The sequence below is a fragment of the Poecilia reticulata genome, chromosome 23 (assembly GCF_904066995.2).
Source record: "Poecilia reticulata chromosome 23, P_reticulata-male-v2, whole genome shotgun sequence".
NCBI lineage: Eukaryota > Metazoa > Chordata > Actinopteri > Cyprinodontiformes > Poeciliidae > Poecilia > Poecilia reticulata.
The window spans coordinates 3,972,326-3,993,675 of record NC_088852.1 but is presented as its reverse complement, the minus strand read 5'-3'; the positions used below and the strand labels follow the sequence as shown (position 1 = coordinate 3,993,675).

The 21,350-nt window shown below is 38.8% G+C and overlaps 1 protein-coding gene across 1 annotated transcript; it reads left to right on the top strand.

Annotated features, from left to right (window-relative positions):
* The first annotated feature begins 915 nt into the window (after positions 1 to 915).
* Positions 916 to 19,914, top strand: gnai1 (guanine nucleotide binding protein (G protein), alpha inhibiting activity polypeptide 1). Its single transcript, XM_081604226.1, has 9 exons — positions 916 to 1,411; positions 10,192 to 10,234; positions 12,361 to 12,502; positions 12,704 to 12,861; positions 14,977 to 15,105; positions 16,867 to 16,996; positions 17,079 to 17,232; positions 18,393 to 18,606; positions 18,766 to 19,914. The coding sequence occupies exons 1-8, from the start codon at positions 1,294 to 1,296 to the stop codon at positions 18,581 to 18,583; spliced, it is 1,065 nt and encodes a 354-aa protein (XP_081460352.1). The 5' UTR covers positions 916 to 1,293; the 3' UTR covers positions 18,584 to 18,606; positions 18,766 to 19,914.
* Positions 19,915 to 21,350: the final 1,436 nt, after the last annotated feature.

Here is a 21,350-nt window from a genome sequence, read left to right as displayed (position 1 = left end):
ATGTTAAATTATTTAAATCTAAAACAATGGTTGTTGTACCGCTTGATGCGTTTACAATCAGTCTAACATCACTGGTTAGATGTGCGGTTCCCTTGGGAAGAATACATGATGTATGAGTTGGATAATAATTTACATTTAGTCAAACAGAGGCTGCGGAATACAGAGAACTCCCACTATATTGTATGTTAATGTTATTGTGGTAACTTTATGTCAATAATTGTAACCCCTGATATATATATTTACATAGAAAGTGGACATAAGCTTTAAAACTATATTTAAAAACGGTAATATGAGTTCTTTGGTGGCAATGTTTGAATTTTTTAAGTGTTGGCTGTCACGCTGTTTCCGGTTTTGTCTTTCAACTTCAAAATAAAAGCAGCAAAATATAATGTAATTTCTAGCGAAGACCTGCTAACCTAGCAGTATAATATAAAAACCACAATTGACAAAGTAACAAATAAAATCAGATATATAAAAAGCTCCAGTAGCACCAATCTACAATAAGACAATCAAAACTGAGACATAACATTATGCACCGAGTCTCTTTACTTAGATCATTTTTAAACCAAGCTGTGTCTGACTGTCAAGAGCTTTTGATAAATCAATAAAATCTGATGCACACTTTCTTTTTGTATCAGTACCACTGATGTCATTTGACACTTTTATTGCTATAATAGTACAAAAATAACTATTTTTTGTACTATTGTATATATAAAATTAAAATCAGATTATTTTTTCAGTTGCCTTAATCTTCTTTTGTCGATGGGATTTTATATTGTCCTACTTTTCTATAATTTCTTAAGGCTACACGTTCCAAATATTTATTTTCTATTAGCTTGACGAACTTTATTGTGAAGGGCTGTACCGGATGTGACTTTGTCCGCTTGCGGAACTCGGCTGCCGTCGCCTCGTAGCTTCTCTCACAGTACGAGCAGTCGCTGCTGCAACGGATGGACGCGTACAGTGGGGAGCCACATCAACGAGGGACTGCTTTACTGTACAGATAGCTTTCTATCGGATGTAGGGAATTTATTTTTCAACCTGAGGACATTTCATCTGGGTGAAGAAGCTATTTTTCTTTCTTTTTATTTAAAGAAGTCGATTCGCTTCCCTTTTCTTCCCCCCCAACACACACACACACACACACACACAAACAGATCGATTGCCCGTCGTATGAAAAAGGGCGTGTGTTCGGGGTGAGGGGTAGTTTTTTTGAAGATTTCATGTGGTTATATATGGTGTGTTAGATTTTTTTTTTTCCACACCACCTGGGTCTGAAGGACGTAGTGGAGGATGGGGTGCACGTTGAGTACCGAGGACAAGGCGGCGGTGGAGCGCAGTAAAATGATCGACAGGAATCTGCGGGACGACGGGGAGAAGGCAGCCAGGGAGGTCAAGCTGCTGCTGCTCGGTAAGGAAGAGAGCCGAAGCTGGGGAGTGTGGACGGTGGGGAACTCGACTAACTTCTTTCGTGTGTTTGAAAAGAAATAATTAAAAAGAACTGGTGGTCAGCAAAAAAAAAAAACCCCACTTCATTTATTACTTAATGTTAGTTGTGAATTTAAATGTTTGGGTTTTTTTTCATTCCGCACCGTTAGCACCCCACACATTTTTTTTTTTTTTTGCTAGCTCAAGTTAACCGTTAACTCTTCACTTCTTCATGGTTTAAGACACGACGAAACATCTGTTATTACCCTTTTTGTTACTTAAACATCCACTGCTTTGACTCATTTACTGGTAATGTATCGTTTCGAGATGTTTTCTTATATTTTGGGGGGTTGACTTGCATTCATTTTAAGTTTTTTTCTTTCTTCTCAGTGCCATTAGCCTCCTCTGCAGACCGTTTGACTAAATCCTCCCAACAATGGCACATTTCCTCTAGTAGCAGTGGAAGTCGACTCTGAGCATCGAGTCGGCCTGAGTTATTGTGACTGAAAATGTGTTGCCAATAGTCTTTTTTTTATAGCTTTTTTCTAGTTGTAGAGTACATAAGGCCGAGTATCTGAAGGGTTGAACAGATTTTCCTTCACTCCATAGTAATGACAGAGGCACAGCCAAATGGGGGCTGAAGGGAGGCTATGGCCACTCCTATAAAAATGTCTGAAGGCAAATTTTACAAGAGTTGGATGTCAAAGTCTCTTTATCGGGTGAGAGCCCTTAAAAATATTGAATTCAATCACCTTGATTTTTGCCTTAAAAACTCTTGTTGAATATTTTCCTCATTGACTTTTAATTTAATTTAGATAACTTAAATTTATTTATTAATTTCTCTGTCTTTGATTAGTTGTTTTTTTCCCCGTATTTGATTTAAATTGATTTGTGTAGTTCTGGTTGAGAAGTTTGGGGATTTTTACATTGTACAGAACTATGAGCATCAGGATGCAGAAGGAATTTATTGCTGAAAATTCAGTTTGTTGTTCCCATGAAGCTACAAAAGAAATATGCTTGTCCTTTTTATTTTTTGTATGAGATCAAAAATATTTTCCTATCATATCCCAGGGATTTCTTTAACGGCATATGACTAAAATAAAATAAAAAATTAAATGAACCATTATACTTTTTTCCCCAAAATTCCTCTTTATTCAAATTAGAGTTTTATAAATTTAGTTTTATGACCATAAAGCTTGTTTTTCCCACCGAAAAGAATCAGCGGCCTGTCTTTTTATGGTCTCTCTTATTAAGAAAGAGATTCCTAGTTTACTGGGGAAAACCCCATCTGATTATAAATTACGTGGTATTTTGAGTGAAGTGGACAGCTTCCACAATGAAGTTGTACAGAAAGTGGAGTTTTTGCTATTTTAATCTAATGCCTTGGTGCTTACCTTGTCCTTAAAAGATAAGAATTTTGAATTTTGCACAGCCCCTCTCACTACTTTATCTCATTTTGTGTTTAGTGGTCAACCTCAGTGTGTCACCATCTGGAGACAAAAAAAAGAAATAGACTGATGTTATTATCTGTATGTTGACTTGATCAACAAAAATGCAACCAATAGTAGTCAACAAATGGCAGATCTTAACAAACAAATGTATTTTATATATATTGTTCATTTGTCATTTTTGGGTTTTTCATAAATATCTGTCATTATTTATCTCCTCATATTATATGACACCAGCTTCCTGAAGTTCTGCTTTTGGTTTCTGTGGCCCCCATCAAGCTGTCAGTTTAAAAAAAAAACCTTCTGGCCGCGCCTCTGATAATTACATTTCTGATGTTAAATGCTTGTTTAGGGTTTATCTCAAGTTCAACACTAGGACGTAAACTGAAATCTCTTGTGCAACCGATTCAGTAAATTACATCTGCTGTTGTGAAACCAAGTTTGATTTATCTGAGCCACATAAACAGCAGTTTCTTAGCCCTATTGTCAATTTTCATCTTAAATAACCACATTTCCTGTCATTACCCTTCCATTACTTCTGGGAATAACTCATTTTGACTGGTTTTGTGCATCCAAATAATTTTCAAAACCACCAAGTGTAACGCCTATTATTTACAAAAAAAACCCCGTCACACATGCTATTTAAACACACCACACCCTGCACACACTTGTTCGTGTTGGTGTTATAATCTAATGAATTTTTATTTGAGTTATTTGCATTTGGAAGGCAGTTCTGTGTAAAAATGTGCCATTGCCCTAGTGGAAACATTTGCTTCCCTTGTAAATAAAATGACAGCAGGTGAGACGTTTTCCATGGGCTCCATAGGTAGCTTGCTTTGGGAAGTGTTGACATGCATACATGTCGGTATGTGGGTTAGCAGGACACAAAGTGTGAGGCCTGTACCAGTAGCAGGGAAACACCTGACCGAAGCTAAATAATAGGAGCTCTCAGCAGCTTTTCTGGGTGTAATTGTGGGCCAGCGCAAGACAAACACTGTTCCTCATGTGTTTTTTGCTGATCTGTGCAAAAAAAAAAAAAAATCCCAAAGATTACAGAGTCATGCTTCAAAATGCCTAAACGGATCATTCAAGGTTGGGTAAAGTGTCTGTTTTACCTTGTTTGAGCTCGAAATGAGACATTTTGGTGTTGAAGGTAAACACATTCCTCCTGCGCTCTGGAACTAGACAGGGCTTGTTGATTGAAAGTAAGCAAGTCAGGTCAAGTTGTTGTTAACGTTCCTGAAAGCTTTAGCTTGACTTTTCCCCAACCATTGCATAAACACACAGAAACCATGTGACCCTGCTGCTCCAGTTAATGACAGAACAGCCGACGTAGTGGGTAGCGTGGCGCCGCCATCGCCTGTCGTTTGTGTTCGATCCGAATGCCGTGGTAACCAGGTAACCCGCTCAGCCTCTTCGGGTTACGGGCCTGGACCGAGGCCGCAGAGAGCCTGTAAGATGAGAACATCTAATGAATAGTACATGGGAAAAACACAAAGCCAGAGCTAAGAGTCCGCACATAAACAGACGCAGAATAGGACATTATTGTGGAAGTTGCTGATTCACAAGCAGCTCAGGCGTGTTTTACTCTAAGCACATCCTGTCGACGGAGATAAAAAGGTCAACAAAGCTCGTGGATCGAATGTAAATGGGTAGTGTGGCTGAAAGGAGGCAGCGGGTTGTGTATCTTGTGGCTTTGACCCCTTTGCTCAATGTGTGTAAAGAAAAATAATCTAGTGAAACAGTCTTTGGTGTAATATTGGTGTAAGTTACAAAAGAACACTTATTTTTCGGTCATTTTAAAGTTTAATTAGTTTTTGTTTCACACAAAACTGAGAAATCTGAGGTCTTTTTTGGTCAGCAATGCATCATCAGACTCGGAACACAATTGAAACACTTCTACCTCGTGAGGCACCAATCCACTTTTTAAAGATCTGAGGTTTAGTATCAGCCAATACCAATCCGATACCGACGTTTGTATTTTGTTTAATACCCAGACACAAATGTTCTGAATTACACATTTATTTGATAACTCTGTCATAGGATTGTATGATCGCTTCTTGTCGTTAATTAAATCATTGTAGTTTTTTGGTTGATGCATTGCATGTTTGGACAATTATTCCCTCTGGTTTTGGATGCTATGCAGCTGGAAGGTATTAGTGCTTTTGCTCTTTTACTTTTGGACAGTTGCTACAAGGCAACAAGGTATCGGTTTTACAACTAGGAGCAGGTGATTAACATCTGAAAAACTCAAATAATACCTGAACTATGACCCCCAAACCCCATAGGAGTTGATGACCAGGCCTCAAGGATGCAAAGAGAGAAGGAGGAAGTTCAAACCATCTCTTCCATCGATCGGGCAAGATTCACATCCCAGACTCTGTGCTCTTTCTGCCAGACAGAGATTAAAGTAGGTGTGGCAAAAGCAAATGAGGCTCATTAGCAGAGTTCAGGACATAATCAGACATTTCGTCTCTTCCTGGCAAGACTGGCTTCACAATTTTTTGAAGATGACATGAATTAAAACGTATTTTTAAATTCCAATTTATATTCCAACTGCAAACTTGATTAGTTTGTAACATTATTTAACAATAGTCAGTTGTTAAATGCATTGCCTTTATTAATCTTAAAGTAAAACGAGTGATGCTCAGCAACCAGAAATGTTAACATTAGCTTAAGTCTTTATTATGCTAGGCCTGGGTTTATATCAGTGGGATTACAATCCCTGCGTAGACATATTTAAATTCAGCAGTCATTTCATGTTTTATATATATATGTATTGCTAACTGTTAGCATTTTGGGCTAATAGTTTTAGGGATGATACAAAATTTGCTCCTTCCCATTTCTTCACATCAAAAATCTGTTTGTTTTTTTGTTGGATTTTTTTATTTCTACATCTATTTAAACCCATGAACAATTTTCTACCCATGCATTGAAATACTTCTGTTTATTTTTATGGTTAATGTTTTAAATTATGGGTATATTTAAATTTTTAGGAGTTTAATAGATAACTATATTTAACTATTTTAGTTCTGATCACCATTCAGAACTACTGATCAAACCAAAATAAGTGACCTCCAGTTGGTACATGTCATTTATAACAGTATTATGATCATTTTTTCTTCATGATAAACATGAACAGAATATAAAAAATTACTTTAAAACAGTGGTCCAAACAAAGAAGTGTTTGCTGGTGTAAGTATTATTGCTTTGCTTTCTTTGTGTTTAGTGAATGAAAAAATAAAGTCAATAATAAACACATCCATTATGAAAACCTTTTAGCCAAGTACAGCATAATGGCAGTACCGATACAACTTCTACATCCTGAAGCCTGTCTGTTACGGTCTTACGTTAGCTGAACAGATCAATATGCAATGTATAACGTATCTGACATACATTAAAGATTTTATTTTACCTGAAAAGGCTTTTTACTAAACTGTAATCGTGTTAGCCACGCTAGCTTTTACTAAACTGTAATCGTGTTAGCCACGCTAGCACCGAGTACCGTGTATAAGTCCTAGGCACATTCGAACCCTCAAAACCATGAATGTCCGACTTACCCAGCCTTGTAAGAACAATAACCATCAGTGATCTTGTCCACAGCTATATTTATGCTGAGGGTGTGAGGATCTGCTGATTTCCTCATCGACCGGTAGCATTTAGCTGCAACTAGCACAATGTTGGAGGCATCGCGTGGCTCAAACACCTTGATGTCGTCCAAAAAAGATGACATGAACTTGTTGGTTCCCCTGTCCATTGTCGTGGCTGATATTTTGTGAAAATCCGGCAGAAATGCTAAACTAATCGACTCAGAAATACTCTGCAGAGTCAGTCGAAATGAAAAATGTCATGTTTACACATAGAAGCTAAGCACTGCGAGGCTCTGCTTGTGAGACATAAAGTCACCTGGGACTTTTGAGGGGCGTTTCTGGGCGGAGCTTGGTAAGGTCCATGAAATTGACCTCCTGCTTTATGAACTTGCCCACATTCAGGCGGTGCTGGGTTGATTTCTCTTGCTGGTGGTGACTGTTTGGTTCTGGTACCATTATGACATAAAGTTGAAATTAGCATCTGAAATCACTGAATTTTTGCGTATTACCTTCTGCCTGTCGTTCACGTTTTCTGCCTGTCGTTGGGTTCCCGCCGTATTCCCATCGTCTCCAGGACCCAATTATCCTGCTATTCATATCTACACACTGAAATAGATTACAATCTCCTCAGCCTAATTACTCTTTCTATAACTGTTATGCAACTGTGGGCAGAATTTATTAATAGCCCCTGGTGTTTCACTGACTTTTTCATTGTGCTCCTTTGGATGTCCCACAGTTCTTTGTTTTAAAATCGACGCAACAAGCAGCCAGATCAAACTTTCTGTCTTTTTTTTTTTTTCACTCGTTGGCAGCTGGAACCCTGTGATTAACCGCGGTCATTTCTCCCCGTTGGGTAGCACCGCTCGCCAGCTTCTGGAAACCTTCACCAGTGACTCATGCTTGAATCCACCCAGAGGGAGATGTAGGCAAAAAAAGAGGAATCAGATGGCGAGCAAGAGGAACAATCAATCATAAAGGAAGGAAAAAAAGACTTCAGGGGATGGAAAGAATGTAAAAGAGGAAGAGAGATGTGTAAGACTGGAAAACAAAGCTGCTAACGTGTCGAGGGCATTGAGGTTTATCTTGATGCTGAAAAAGGAAGGGAATTTTCCCCGGTGTGCTTTTTGTTTTTAAATCACACTTTGTGTCATAAAAGAAACTTGGAGTTGGAGAAGCAGGACTCGACTCCTATTTCTCTCTGGAAGAAGCCCACCGAAAGGGGCTCAGATTCTCCCAAAATAACCCCAACCAGAAACAGAAAGCAGCTGCTGCAGCGGTTTGGGTCGGCTGCAGCCTTTAGGTGGGCGTATCAAAGCTGCAGCGTAACGAGACTCCGCAGAAAGGGCCCGATAAGGTCAGATCTGTGAAGAAACTTCCAGGCTTTGCAGAAGGACACACCCTTTAATGGCACCACTGGTGTTTAGTTATCACAACACATGGCTCACGTCTCTTCTGTCAATCTGATTCAGATGCAAATTTGATGGGATTAGTCCAAATTTCACTGCTGAAACGCCGACAAAGCAGCTGTGAACATATTTTTGTTTCTGCCAAGAATCTTTCATCCATTAAATGTACAGAGCTGGCCGTATTTAACGCATTTATTCACAATTTTGCAGGAAATACTCAATTAAAGCAGCTCTTTTGGTATGCAGAGTGTGTGTGGCCCCGTTAGCGGCTCCCAGGCAGTCAGAGACGGGGCCAGCTGACCAGTCAACCGTGTTCAGCCAGGCAGCGCCGCGGACGCCTATGTGTGGTCTCTTGGGGATTCACAGTGCCGCATGTTTGGCCTCTGAGGGCGTAGAGCACACACACACACACACACACCAACACTGGAGCGCTGACATATGATCAGAATATAATGTGTCCTCAGGTGATAATCACTCCGCTTTACTTCACATCTGTTGCCGTGACGAAAGAGATGCAGTAGTTTGCGAAAGCAGTTCCAGATTTTGTCGCCACAAACCTCAATGTGTTTCATTTTGATTTTATGTGAGAGAAGACGCAGCAGGGCGTGATTGTGAGGTTCGCTTTGCAAAATAAAATTTGAAAAGTGTGGTGTGCACGTGTATTCAGCCTGACTAGCAAGGAGAGAATGCTAACATGCTAACTTCCTGTTGAAATTAACCAATTAACTCCATGCTAAATTAAAATTAGCATGACGACTTCCTTTGATTTATGTCTTTTAAAGGGAAGTTATGTTTACCGAGTCGACATAATGCTTTCAGTTGTGTTGTGTATTTATTTTGTATTGTTTAAAATATCTCCCAGTTTCTGTGATCTTTAAAAGGACAAACTTGATCTTTTATTAATATATGATTTGAAAATGGTGTCTGATAACTACAATATTATAATTTATCACAATAATTACTTGGAGAATTTATTGTCCAGCAACATTTGTTGTCGTGAAAGACCTAGTGGCGGCGTAATGTTGTGTGGAAGTGATTCTTTATTTGGAACATAGAATTCGGTGACAAAATAAATGGATTTAAATCCTTTAAAATCCTGCAGAACACTTGAGTTATGATTAAATCAGGATGACCGGATTCTTAAAAAGTTTTGAATTGTTAAGAAAAGGAAGTTTCCCAGAATATGTTATTCACAGGTCTTAAATTTGGTCTTGACAGGACTCTTTAACTTTGTATATTCAGTGTAAAAAAAAATTTCTTGTGGGACTTTTCTGTCAGGCAAAAGTTTTGGTCACACTCAGACGGTTGAGGCTACCCTTGGGTATGTTAGCAGCTAGCTAGATAGCTTTTTTGCATTAACTGTGCAAATTTATCACCAGTTGGTCTTAAATGTATTTCTTAAATTTGAGTTAAATTTGCAGCAGCTCTGAAAATACATAGAAGTTTGTGGTTTAATGATATGAAATACTTTGCAAAACACTTTCTCCTTTTCTTTCTGCATGAAGCTACTTCCTGTTTAAACAAAACTAACTTGGTTAAAGGGCATCGTGACTTTTATTTTTGCACCTACATTGAAAGTGGAACTAAAATAAGTATCTTTTACGCAGGCGCTCAGTTTTTTTGTGTGTTTTTTTCTGACTGGATCAGGAGGTGACAGAAATGGTAGAAGTCGGCATGCGGTTCCACTTCCCCATATTCTGTTTCTAGAGTAAAGAGAAGCTGTGACTTTTCCCTGGAGCTTCAGTGTAACACGAGGACGCTGCTGCAGCTGAGCAGGCCTAACGTAGCCGATGGTAAAGCTCATTAGCGCGAGTCGAACAGGAAATGTTTTGGATGGGGGGGGGGCTTGCTTCGTAAAGACGGGGGCAGCAGGTGGTCAACATGGCTCCCACTCCGTCCTGAAAGCAGCCAAAGCAGTTGCCATGACACTCTGAGTGATCTGCACGGCCTCCTCTGCGGCGCCTCATCGGTCAACTTAACTGTCTGATTAGTCAACAAGCTCACAAGGCCTCGCCGCCTCTCCACTGACACCGCGTTTCCCTTTTTTTCCCTCACATGTCAACAACAATCTATCCGTCTAACCCCGAGCCTTCATGCCCAGACAGCATGACGAGCCACCGCCGATAAAATTCCTACCACGCAGTGAGTCGGCGTGTTCAATAAAAGTTCCAGCAACGGGGAAACGAGAGCGAGCATGACGGCAACGAGTCGTCTTGGCGAGTCTTTTTAGGTCGAGTCGTGGAAACGAGGCGACGCTGCGAGTTGAACACCTCCCTTCTGATTGTTTTCACTCTAACGAGAGTTTCTTCTGTTTTCCAGGTGCTGGAGAATCAGGGAAAAGCACAATTGTCAAGCAGATGAAGTGAGTGTCATTTTACTACAACATGTAATAGTTTTATTTAAAAATACCTTCAGTAAAGTCACTTAAAAAAAAAAAAAAAAAGGCTGGACAGAGATTAGTATGCATCAGGAAGGTTGTGGGTTCGAATCCCAGAGTTCTCTCTGGGTACTCCGCCTCCTCCCAGGTTGATTGGCCTCTCTAAAGGACCCTTAGGAGTTAGTTTGTGTGGAACAAAAGAAGAGAAATGTTCTAAAACAAAAGGAAAAAAAATAGGAATTAAAACAATTAATCAGAAGAATCACGATTAATCGATTATTGTAATAACTGTCAGCTAATCTTGTTATTGTCTAATTGTTAACTGGAGTTTACAGGCTCAAAAATAAAATATTTGCTGAAAGAAAAAGACACTAAAGTTATAATTGCACCAAAACTGTATAAAAAAAAAATATGTACATATTGCATTTAAGAATAAAAAAGTCTTAATTTCTCTGTAATTATGTACAACCCAGAACATTTAGGGTGACGGTTTTAGCTTCACCGGGTTCAGATTCTGTAATAAAACATTTTTAAAAAGTTGAGCAAAAATTGCTGAGTTTTTCACCTGCTGTTCAAAATATTAAAAAATATATTTAACTGCAGATGCATCCTTAGTGCTCATTAATGGAATATTACTACATTAAAATAAAAAGTCAATAGAATTTTTATTATTTAAAAAAATACATTAAAATATTAGTTCATCTTTAATGCATTTCTAACATTTTATAAATTATAAAGCTGCAGTAATTGCCAGTTAATGTGGCAATTAATCGATTAATCATTGGAATAATTAGCAACTACAATAATTGTTAAATGCAGCCCTAAAAATATGTTTATTGCCATTAATGTTTTTGCTAAGCATAATGTTCTTGTTTGTTTGTTGTTGTTTTTTGCAGCCAAAATAAACATTAGTTTACACCACAGGACATCATCTAGTCTCTGTTTCTGGACTGAGTTGAAACTGGCAGCTAAAATCAATCAATGAATGAATGAATCCTGTCCACTAGCACCAAATGAATCGGATTTTACGTTTTTAGAAACATCCTCAGTAAATATCATCAGAAACTTTTATTCTGCTCTGCTCTTTTTGGACTTGTGGCGTATTAACCAAAGCAGCCGTGAGTTAAATGTTTTCAATGGCAGCTCCATGCTGAGAAAACCTTCTCTCTCTCTCTCTTTTTTTTTTTTTTTTTCATCTTTCAAAGCGGCGAGCTGAAGGACTCGCATGCAGCACTAGATAGATTGTGTCTTTTTGAGAAAGAAAAGCGAACAAACAGGTGGAGATAACATTCGCTGCAGGGCTGCCAGCTCGCACACGCTCAGCAGGAGCCGCATGCTGCCGACGCTTTTCACAGGAGAAAACAACACGGATCACAGAGTTCTGCTGTCCGGGGTGTTGTTTGGGTTAGTTACTTATTTACAGACAAACGATGGAGGTCCTGTCCGTTTCCAGGATCACTGGGAAATCTCTAAAAGTCTGGAATCTGATGAACGGATTATCTGGATTACTAGGAAAAGGAAGTTAAACTGGAAAAACTGGTATTCCAGGAATTGATTGTGTAGTTTTGCTCATCAATCATCAGTTATTTGTCTGCCTTTGTTTATGAAGTTTCTTCATAAGACGATTAACTTTTTATTTGTATCATCCGTCCATTCGATTTCCCAACATGTCCATTCATTCTTCTGTCTGTTCATCGTCTATCTGCCCTAATTGACCAATTTATTGATTATATATGATTGTAAATTGTCATTATGACACCACAGCTCCTTCATCTAACAGAAAATCAAATGCAGATTTTAACACATAAAATCTACTATTATCTTTTTACAGGCTGAACATGAGTTTTTACTATAATAGTATCTCAATAAGACAACAATTCCCAGAATTCACATCTTCTGAAGTTCAAGAAAGCGAAATTATAATTACCAACATACTTTCTAGAAGAAAACCACCATTTGAGGCTCTAATCTTCCATTGTTTACATTCTTTTGAAGCTTTTATCTAAATAAGATGGAGCTGAAGCATCTGTGGGGAAAGAAAAAACCCCTAAAAGATGATAAAAGAAAGGAAGAGAAAAATGTGAGTTTTTCTTTGTCCTCCTGTTTTGCAGAATCATCCATGAAGCGGGTTACTCAGAAGAGGAGTGCAAGCAGTACAAGGCTGTGGTTTACAGCAACACCATCCAGTCCATCATCGCCATCATCAGAGCCATGGGACGCCTCAAGATCGACTTTGGCGAAGCCGCAAGAGCCGTGAGTGACGGGAGGGAACCGGATCCGAGCAGAAAACCTGAATTTATGAAGCACTTTTACAGCCTCCTTTACGTCCTCCCTCGTTTTCTCTCTTAAAAAAAAAAGAAACAAACCTGCATGTCTGTTCCAGAAACGAGCATTTCAGCTTCACATGTTCAGTTCTGCTTCTGATGGCGGATGAATGTGTTTTCGTGTTGCCAGGACGACGCCCGGCAGCTGTTCGTCCTGGCCGGGTCGGCGGAGGAAGGCTTCATGACGGCCGAGCTCGCCGGCGTCATCAAGCGGCTCTGGGTGGACCGGGGAGTCCAGGCCTGCTTCAGCCGCTCGCGCGAATATCAGCTCAACGACTCGGCGGCATAGTGAGTCACACACACACACACACACACGCAAACGGGCGGCTTGATAATCGGCTGGTTCACCAGATGGGTGAGTCACTCGCAGTGAGAACGCCGCGATCCGCTGGGTTTATGTGAAATTGCTGGCGTTTCGGTGCAAACAAACAGAAAAGGTGCTGCTGCAGCCGAGCAGACGCTGAAACGGAGCCGCAGCATCTGTCTGGACTTTTACTCTGTCAATATTTACCTTCCTGCATCGAGCTAAAAGAAACGCTGCTTAATCTTTGACCTGACACTTCAGTACAACACGCTTTTTAGAAAACACACAGCAGTTCACTTCCCTCTGAAGCTAAAGCCTGAGTTTGTGATACTGCGCAATCTGAAATAAATGATATTATCACAAAGCAGCTAATTTTTTATTTTTTAGAGCAGCTTTGTCTTGTTGCTCTGGAGCAAACACAAGCTGTTCTGCTGCAGGTCACTGCTGGACCATTAGTTCCTCCTGCGCTCTGGTGTTGGAAGACAAAAGAATGCTTACAGATTTTTTTATAACCTTGATGTAATGAGTTTGAGTCATAAAATATTTGTTATGTAATAAATATTCAGCAAACAAAAACTAAAAGTTTCAGCAGTTTGAGGGATTTAAAAAATGGAAGAAAACCTGCTATCAGAATATAAAGACACATCACTGTTTGGATTTTTAGTCATTTTGTTATTATCCTTCCACTTAACTTTACGTTGCTTTATCAGATAAAATCTCAAACATAATATGTTTATTTTAATGTGACAACATGTAGGGAACATCCGCCATGGTTGGAATCGGTGTGTTTTTAGTCGCTGTGAGCTCCCAGGTGGGTCCTGAGGGGCTGCAGCAGGTTCTGGCAGAATGTGGGCCAGCCCCCCAGACAGATGGCCAGTCCATTACCGGCCTCACACATCGGGAGCTTCCTGTCCAGCTACACATTGTCCTACAGTGGGAGGGACTGGAGCAGCCTCTGGGAACCTACTGACCACTGGGAAAACAATTCACACACACACACACACACACACCGAGCTGCAAAGAGATGAGATTAACAACTGGACTCCTGTTTGTTGAGGCAAAGCTTTTGTTCAAGTTTGACAAAAGGAATTGTTGCGCTGAACGTCTTCTGGGCTTTTATTTCACCAAAGATAGAATCGTCCGCTTGTTTTAAAACTTAACTGCAAAATGTTCTGCTGGCGTTCAGCCCAGTTCCACCGACTCCCTGCAGCTCAGAGAACAGACTCTGAAATAATGTTTTTGGTTTCTAAATCACTGAACGGCTTAGCAGCACAACACGTTAAAGATCTGCCGCTGTTGTGTCAACATGGAGAAGCAGCATTCAGCTTCTATGCACCACAAATCTGGAACAAACGTCCAAAAAACTGCAAAACAGGCGAAACACTGAGTTCCTCTAAATAAAGAGTAAAAACCCACCTGTTTTTGAAACATTCTAAGTGAAACATTAAATAATCTGGTCTGTAGCGATGGCAATGCTTCAATTGTGTGCTCTGTGAATTTGTATTTTTGTGTTTTTATGATTTATAGTACTTTGAACTGTACAAATAAATTTTTATTTATTGAAATGTGGTTTTATTTGCTTTAAATTGATCACAATTGGTGCCAGAGGTGGGTAGAAACTAGTTCCATTTACTTATTGCCATTAACGTGAGTAACTTTTTGGAAAGAATTTACTTTTAGGAGTATTTTTACTATTTTATTATGAAGCATCACTACTCTTATGACTTTGTTTAACCAAGAATTCACCAGACACACACCTTCAGTTTTTGTTAGTTTAATAAGTTTTAGATTTCATGAAATTGATATTATTTTGTAATTATTTATGTAAATTATCATCTTTTTGGTCTCTAAAATACTAAAATTTCCACTTTACTTTACAGTCTGGATGCAATTTTTAAATATTAAAGGATGTTTTGTCGCCTTCTTACCAAACACTTTTTTACTTTTTACTTAACTAGAAACATTTCACTTCTCCTACTTTGGTATAATTTCAGCCACTCTGCCCACCTCTGGTTGGTGCAGAAGAAGAAACGCTCGCCTCATTTCCTGCCCTCTTTCGCTCTCTGTTTACATTCCTCTTCCCTGTGTCCCGCTCTCAGCTACTTGAACGATCTGGACAGGATATCCCAGCCCACTTACATCCCGACCCAGCAGGACGTCCTGAGGACCCGAGTCAAAACCACGGGCATCGTAGAGACGCACTTCACCTTCAAAGACCTTCACTTCAAGTGAGAACGTTGGCAGGGTTTTCGACTCAAACGCTTAATTAGCTTTTTTTTTTTCTTCCTGTCACTGACTCATCCCCGCCATAGAAACTCCCTTTGAACGCGTACAGCTGTAGGTTTATGACGGTCTGAGGGTGTTGCGCACATCAGCGGTGACTCAGTCGGGGCCTTTTGTTGACGCCGTAGACAGGAAGTGAAGGGGGGCGGAGGGGCAGCAGGCGCGATGATGTCACGATAGCAGGGATTGTTGGCGATTTCAGCATCACTGCTGATTAGATCAGAAATTGAACAATGGAAGCGCTTAAAGCAGTAAAAGCTTTATTTATTTCATCTTTCTGGCTTTATTTAGAAGCAAATGTGGCTGTTTAAAATCTGTTTTATAAGCTGTAATTAAGGTTTTTGGTGCTTTTATTGACATTTACCTGCAAAATCGTGAACCTGATTTGAGATAAGCAGCATTTGGTATAGGAGTTCACAAGAACGATAAATAAAAACAAAAACCAATAAAGAAAACTTTGAGCCGACACACAATTTATCCATCTAAATACAGCAAAGTGTCTCTTCAAGAGCAGATTTAAAGATATTAATCAAGTTTATCTTCCTGTTAACCTTACAAAATGAATGACTAAATATCCAAAATATCATTTGTTAAATCTCATTTCCAGCTGAGGTCTGTTTATTGCTGCTCTCTGTTTGCATTGTTCATTTAAATCTATTACTAATAAAACATAAATACAGAATAAATACAATCTGAGGCTGTTAGAAAGCCTTTGAGTTAAATGACAATGATAAAATAGCACAAGAGAGTAAAGTACTGAAATATTTCTTACATTTCAGTACAACACGGTAAAGTTTAAAGTCTCATTTCTGTGTTTGGATCAGTATGGGAGGAAAAAATCATACAGTGTGACATTTTCCAACCTTTAATTTCAGTAAATAAAACTGAAATGTAAAACAAACTCACATAAAAACAAAGTATGTGCCGCCACTGCTGCAATGTTTACTTCTGAGTTGAGGAGCAAAGGTCAGATTACATCAAACCCAAAGCAGAAACAAACTCACTCAGTGTGTTTTTCAGACCGTCCTTCAGTTTCTGCAGAGTTCTGGGTGTTTGGACTCTTCCTCACAAAAAAGCTCAACCTATTAAAATTGCATGTTGGTAACTCTTATTTAAAGACCCAATAATCAGCGGATTATTGGATAATCCTTCTGGGTTATTAAAAAAACATAACTACTACATTTACAAAGTAAAATAAAACCAACTGTTGCTAATATTAACTACTAATATTGAAGACTTACAGCATGTAGTCTATCATTATAGATTTCACAGAAAAAAAAAAGTCAAAATGTTCTGCTTTTTCTGGGAGGAAAAAGTTGCGTTTCTCCAATTAATGAAGATTTAATTGAGGAAATAAAGACAAAAAGGTCACATCTTCAGCTCTTGTATTAGCTGTTAGCTTGTGTAGCCTTCCTGTTATCTGATAAAGCGTGCCTCTCTGTTTAATAAAGCGTATGTTTTGCTTCATGTTTAGGCACCTCACTCTTCATTATTCACTATTAACTTCTTTTCTGACCTCTGCTATCGTTAGCATGACGTTTTAGCTCTCAGGTCCGATAAATATGGGATTTATGAGTTTTTGACCAGTAAAGCTGAAAATTGGTTAATAATTTGTAGGGTTTTTTTTTTTTTTCATAAAATAGTGAAATCACATAAATGTTGTGTAGTTTGCATTCGTTGTGGTAACGCTGCTGTCTGCTCACCAGAATGTTTGACGTCGGCGGTCAGCGATCTGAGAGGAAGAAGTGGATCCATTGCTTCGAGGGCGTGACGGCCATCATCTTCTGTGTGGCGCTGAGCGACTACGACCTGGTGCTGGCCGAGGACGAGGAGATGGTTGGTGAAACGGAGGACGGATCGTTCTTTATGGATCGCTGAACACAGCTCCTAACTTTCTTCTTCTTTTTTTCCCCTCCAGAACCGAATGCATGAGAGTATGAAGCTGTTTGACAGCATCTGCAACAACAAGTGGTTTACAGACACGTCCATTATCCTCTTCCTCAACAAGAAGGATCTGTTTGAGGAGAAAATCAAGAAGAGTCCCCTCACGATCTGCTACCCTGAATATGCAGGTAGGACACGGGCTGAATCCAAATGCATGCCACACTTTTCAGATTCCTATTTCTGGAAGTTTATAAATTATAAAACTTGTAAATCACCAAAAATCCCAATAAAATAAATGTATATTTATTTTAATAGTGGTGTGAATACTTCTGCAAGGCTCTGTGTGCTAGGGGTGGCCGATAAGAAAGTTTTATCACAATATTTTACAGTGCTATTGTGATAACAATAAACAATAAATATTTATTACTTCTTTTTAGGTAACTGGCTGTGAATGAATAGCACAGTAATTATAGCTCCATAAACACTAATTGAGCTAATCACATTCACTAACAAAGTGTGATTTGTATCATCACTCTGCTCACAGTAAATGCATTTAATCAGATTTTTTAAAGTTATTGATATTTGTTGACATTCTCATTGAACAAAGTGTGAGGAAAGAAAACTTTTGGAAGGGTTTAAACATTTTTAATTAGATTATCATGTCAAGATTGACAAGAAATTTATCATGATAAATGATAAAACGATGCGATAAATGCCCACCTGTATCGCACATCCTTAAAAAGCCTTAAAGCATCTTAAATGTATGTATTTAAATTTAAGGTCTTAAATTGTCTTAAATCTGTTTTAAAAAATAAGTTGGCCTTAAATATGTTAATATTTACAGGTCTTACATTTTGTTGAATGACTATTTAATTTGTTACTTTCCCAAAATAATGGCCTAAGTCAATTTTTTGCCAAAAGTGTTTTTTTTTTTTTTTGTGTTTGCCTAAATCTTTTAGGAAAGTGACAATGTTCTAGTAGTTAAAAAAATTTTCATGGGACTTTACGGTCTTGCAAAAACTTGCAGTTACCGCTAACCTGCTGCTAATATAACCTTACTAGCTATCTAGCTAACTACCAAAGTTAAAGCTAGCTAACTTTTTGGCGTCTATCGTAGAAGTTCAAATCCAGTTGGCTGGACGATGTTCGTCTTAGCCACTAGCTCACTTCTTTTGACAGAATTTGCAATTTCTTATACATTTCTGTAGTGACAAAGGTCTTAAATAGTCTTAAAAAGTCTTAAATTTGAGTTGTTGAGACCTTCAGAAACCCTGATGCGTTTTGGGCTGCCTCTTTCTGTGCGATGTGCTCCTTCGCCATCCTCATCCTCCCGTCTGGCGTTCCTCAGGCTCCAACACGTACGAGGAAGCGGCCGCCTACATCCAGTGTCAGTTCGAGGACCTGAACAAGAGGAAGGACACTAAGGAGATTTACACCCACTTCACCTGCGCCACAGACACCAAGAACGTGCAGTTCGTCTTCGACGCCGTCACCGACGTCATCATCAAGAACAACCTGAAAGACTGCGGTCTCTTCTGAGCGACGGGGACGACCTGCTTTTGGTAGGAATTTACCCATTTTTTTCTTTTATATTTCTCAAGGCTTTAATTTAGATTTTTTTGTTATTTTTCTCCCTCCATGTGGTGCGTAGAGAAGCGTTGGTTCCAGGGTCGAGCTCTGCCTCTCCATCCATCATTCTTTCATGTCTGCTCTCTCCTCAGGCGGTGGAGCCAGCTCATTGTGCATCTTTTGTAGAGAGGATGAGAAGAGGATCAGTGATGGACCAGTGCTGTACTATACGCCACTTTTAACAGCTTTATTTATGTTTCTGTCTCGGAACATTCTCAACTAGCGTTATTACATCTGTGTAGGCTGTTTGTATCAATGTAAAAGCATCACTTGTTCTTTTTTTTTTTTATGTTTTAATCTTTGTTTTTCATTTCCAAGGAGTAGGAGATTACTGCGTTTCTGCCGCCATTTCTGGAAACGGAATCCTTACTTGTTGGTTGGAAAAGCTCCTTTTTTTTCCTTTCTTTCTTTCTTTTCTTTTCTTTTCCCAAAACCACAAAACAAGGATGGAGGAAAGCGGAACAATTCCGAGTCCAGTTCGTTGGTACCTGTGCCTTCGCATGCCTTTTACTGCGGTCGTAGTCTCGATGCTTGTTCTGTTGCCTGCTGAAGTTGTTCTATCCATAAAGACGTAAACTGTTTTCATACATTAGTGTCTCTACTATCTTCTTTGTGCACATCACTGAGCTGTCAGGAGGAGGAAAGTCTGTAGGTTCAAGGCGATCAACATGTAGCCTCTTTAGCCCCGCCCCTTTTGCATTCCACCTGTCATGACATTCGAAGGCCTTTCCGGCCAATCAGAGCTCAACACTGAGATGTATATTGTTACATTTAGCCCACAAATCTGGGGCTCTGGTTTTTAAACTGTACAAAAAAAACTCTATCAGATGCTCCCAATCATTCAGAAAGCGGTTAGTCAAGGCACTGAGCGTTTAATATACTCAAGTATTTTAAGTACAGAGACCAGGTTTGTTGCATTTTATTGTATATTTTAACATATTTGGAGGAGATTTTCGATCGTTGTAAAGTTGAGGGTGAAGCGATGTAAGCCATTTTGGATTTTTGAGTATGTGGTTAGAGAGGAAAGCATTCCCTGTATTTTAAGAGAAGTGTGACAGTCGGGTTGTTTCTCTGCGGTCCAGAGGACAGACCACACACACACACACACACACAAGTCCGGGTCTTTTCATGTAAAGAAACTGCCACAACTGTCGGTGTATGTGTATGTTCTCCATGTAAAGAGAATCTTTGTAGACTCATCTCCCTTATTTTGCTAATAAAAACCATTTACAAACCGTTAATTGTTGTTTTTGTGTCTGTTGTGGCGTTTAAGAGCCGCGTTAAACAGTGTGATTATATTTTAAACAGTTTGGTTTATCCAAAACTGCTGCGCTGAATCATCTTTAATGCACTTTTAGAGAACAAATGAGATTCTCTAAATTTCTCAATAAATTTTGCATCACTAAAATAACTTTACGTCATTTAAAGTTGGGTTATGTAACTTTTATTTTTTTAAAAATAGTTTTTTTTACAATCGTTAAAAGGTAGACAAAAATCATTTGTATAAATAATTGTAATCCCTTGTCCTGGGAATTCTGAAATGCTCAGAAATTGATTTTATTTCCAAAATTCTGAATTTAATTTACAGAATGTTATACACCTTATAAAAACGTTTTAAATAAATTTTCTATTTATTTAGACTTCCTGTTGTCACATAATTTCAACAGAACCTCTGGACCATTTGAATAGAAAAATTAGTTTCAGAATTGAATCACTAGACACTGAAACATTCTCCATGTACTGATATTACAAAAAAATATGATGAGTGAAAAAAAACAACCTCCAGTACTAACTACAGAAATAAAAATATTATTTTGAGATGAATCCCAGAAATTTTCTGGGAAAAAAATTGTTTCAAAAGAAAAACATTTTTGATATTTTTTATACTTTTTTTTTTTTCTTTCAAATTTGTGACTTTTGTAGCTCAACATTTTATTTTATTTTTTCCTGGAAATTTTCTGATTAATATAAAAATTAGTTGTTTTTTTTATTTACAATGGCCCAAATGCATCACTGTATGTATTTTCCCTCTTAAAAATGCTCAAATGTTTTTCCTTTTTTCACTTGTCACGCCTTGTCCTCTTTCCCGGTTAGATGTTTCCCATAAACAGAGCACTGCATTCCTTACATTCCTCCTCACACCTGGAAGCCCATAACGGAATGTTCGGAATGTTTCGTCTTCAGCTTTAGCATTAGCATTAGCTTTAGCATTAGCATTAGCATTACTGCTGCGTCGCTCTCACCAGGAAAGCTTGCGGTTTTGAAACTGGATCATGTCACAACATGCGGCTTCATTGGAAACACCGACATGTACATACTTAAAATAGCATCTGCTTTAAACCTAACCTCCTATTTGCCTATACCTGTCATGGGAAGGTGCGAAAAGCCGCGTCTCGTCTGTGTTTTTGCATTGTAAATTTGCTGAGCCGAATCTTATGAATGGCGTCAGTGACGTCCTCTTGATCCAGCTATGCCACTTTAGAGAAGATTATTTGCATCGTGTAATATGTATTTAACAAAAATAGCCTGCTGTGAGAATAGAAATTTCATTGTACCAGGGGGAAGTTTTGCTTGTCCAACCGCAGAGGCTCCACGTGTCTCCCAGTTCTGGATTTCTCCAACTTTACATGGACATTTCTCTCTCTGCCTCCAAGTGGAAATTGTTACAGAAATTAAT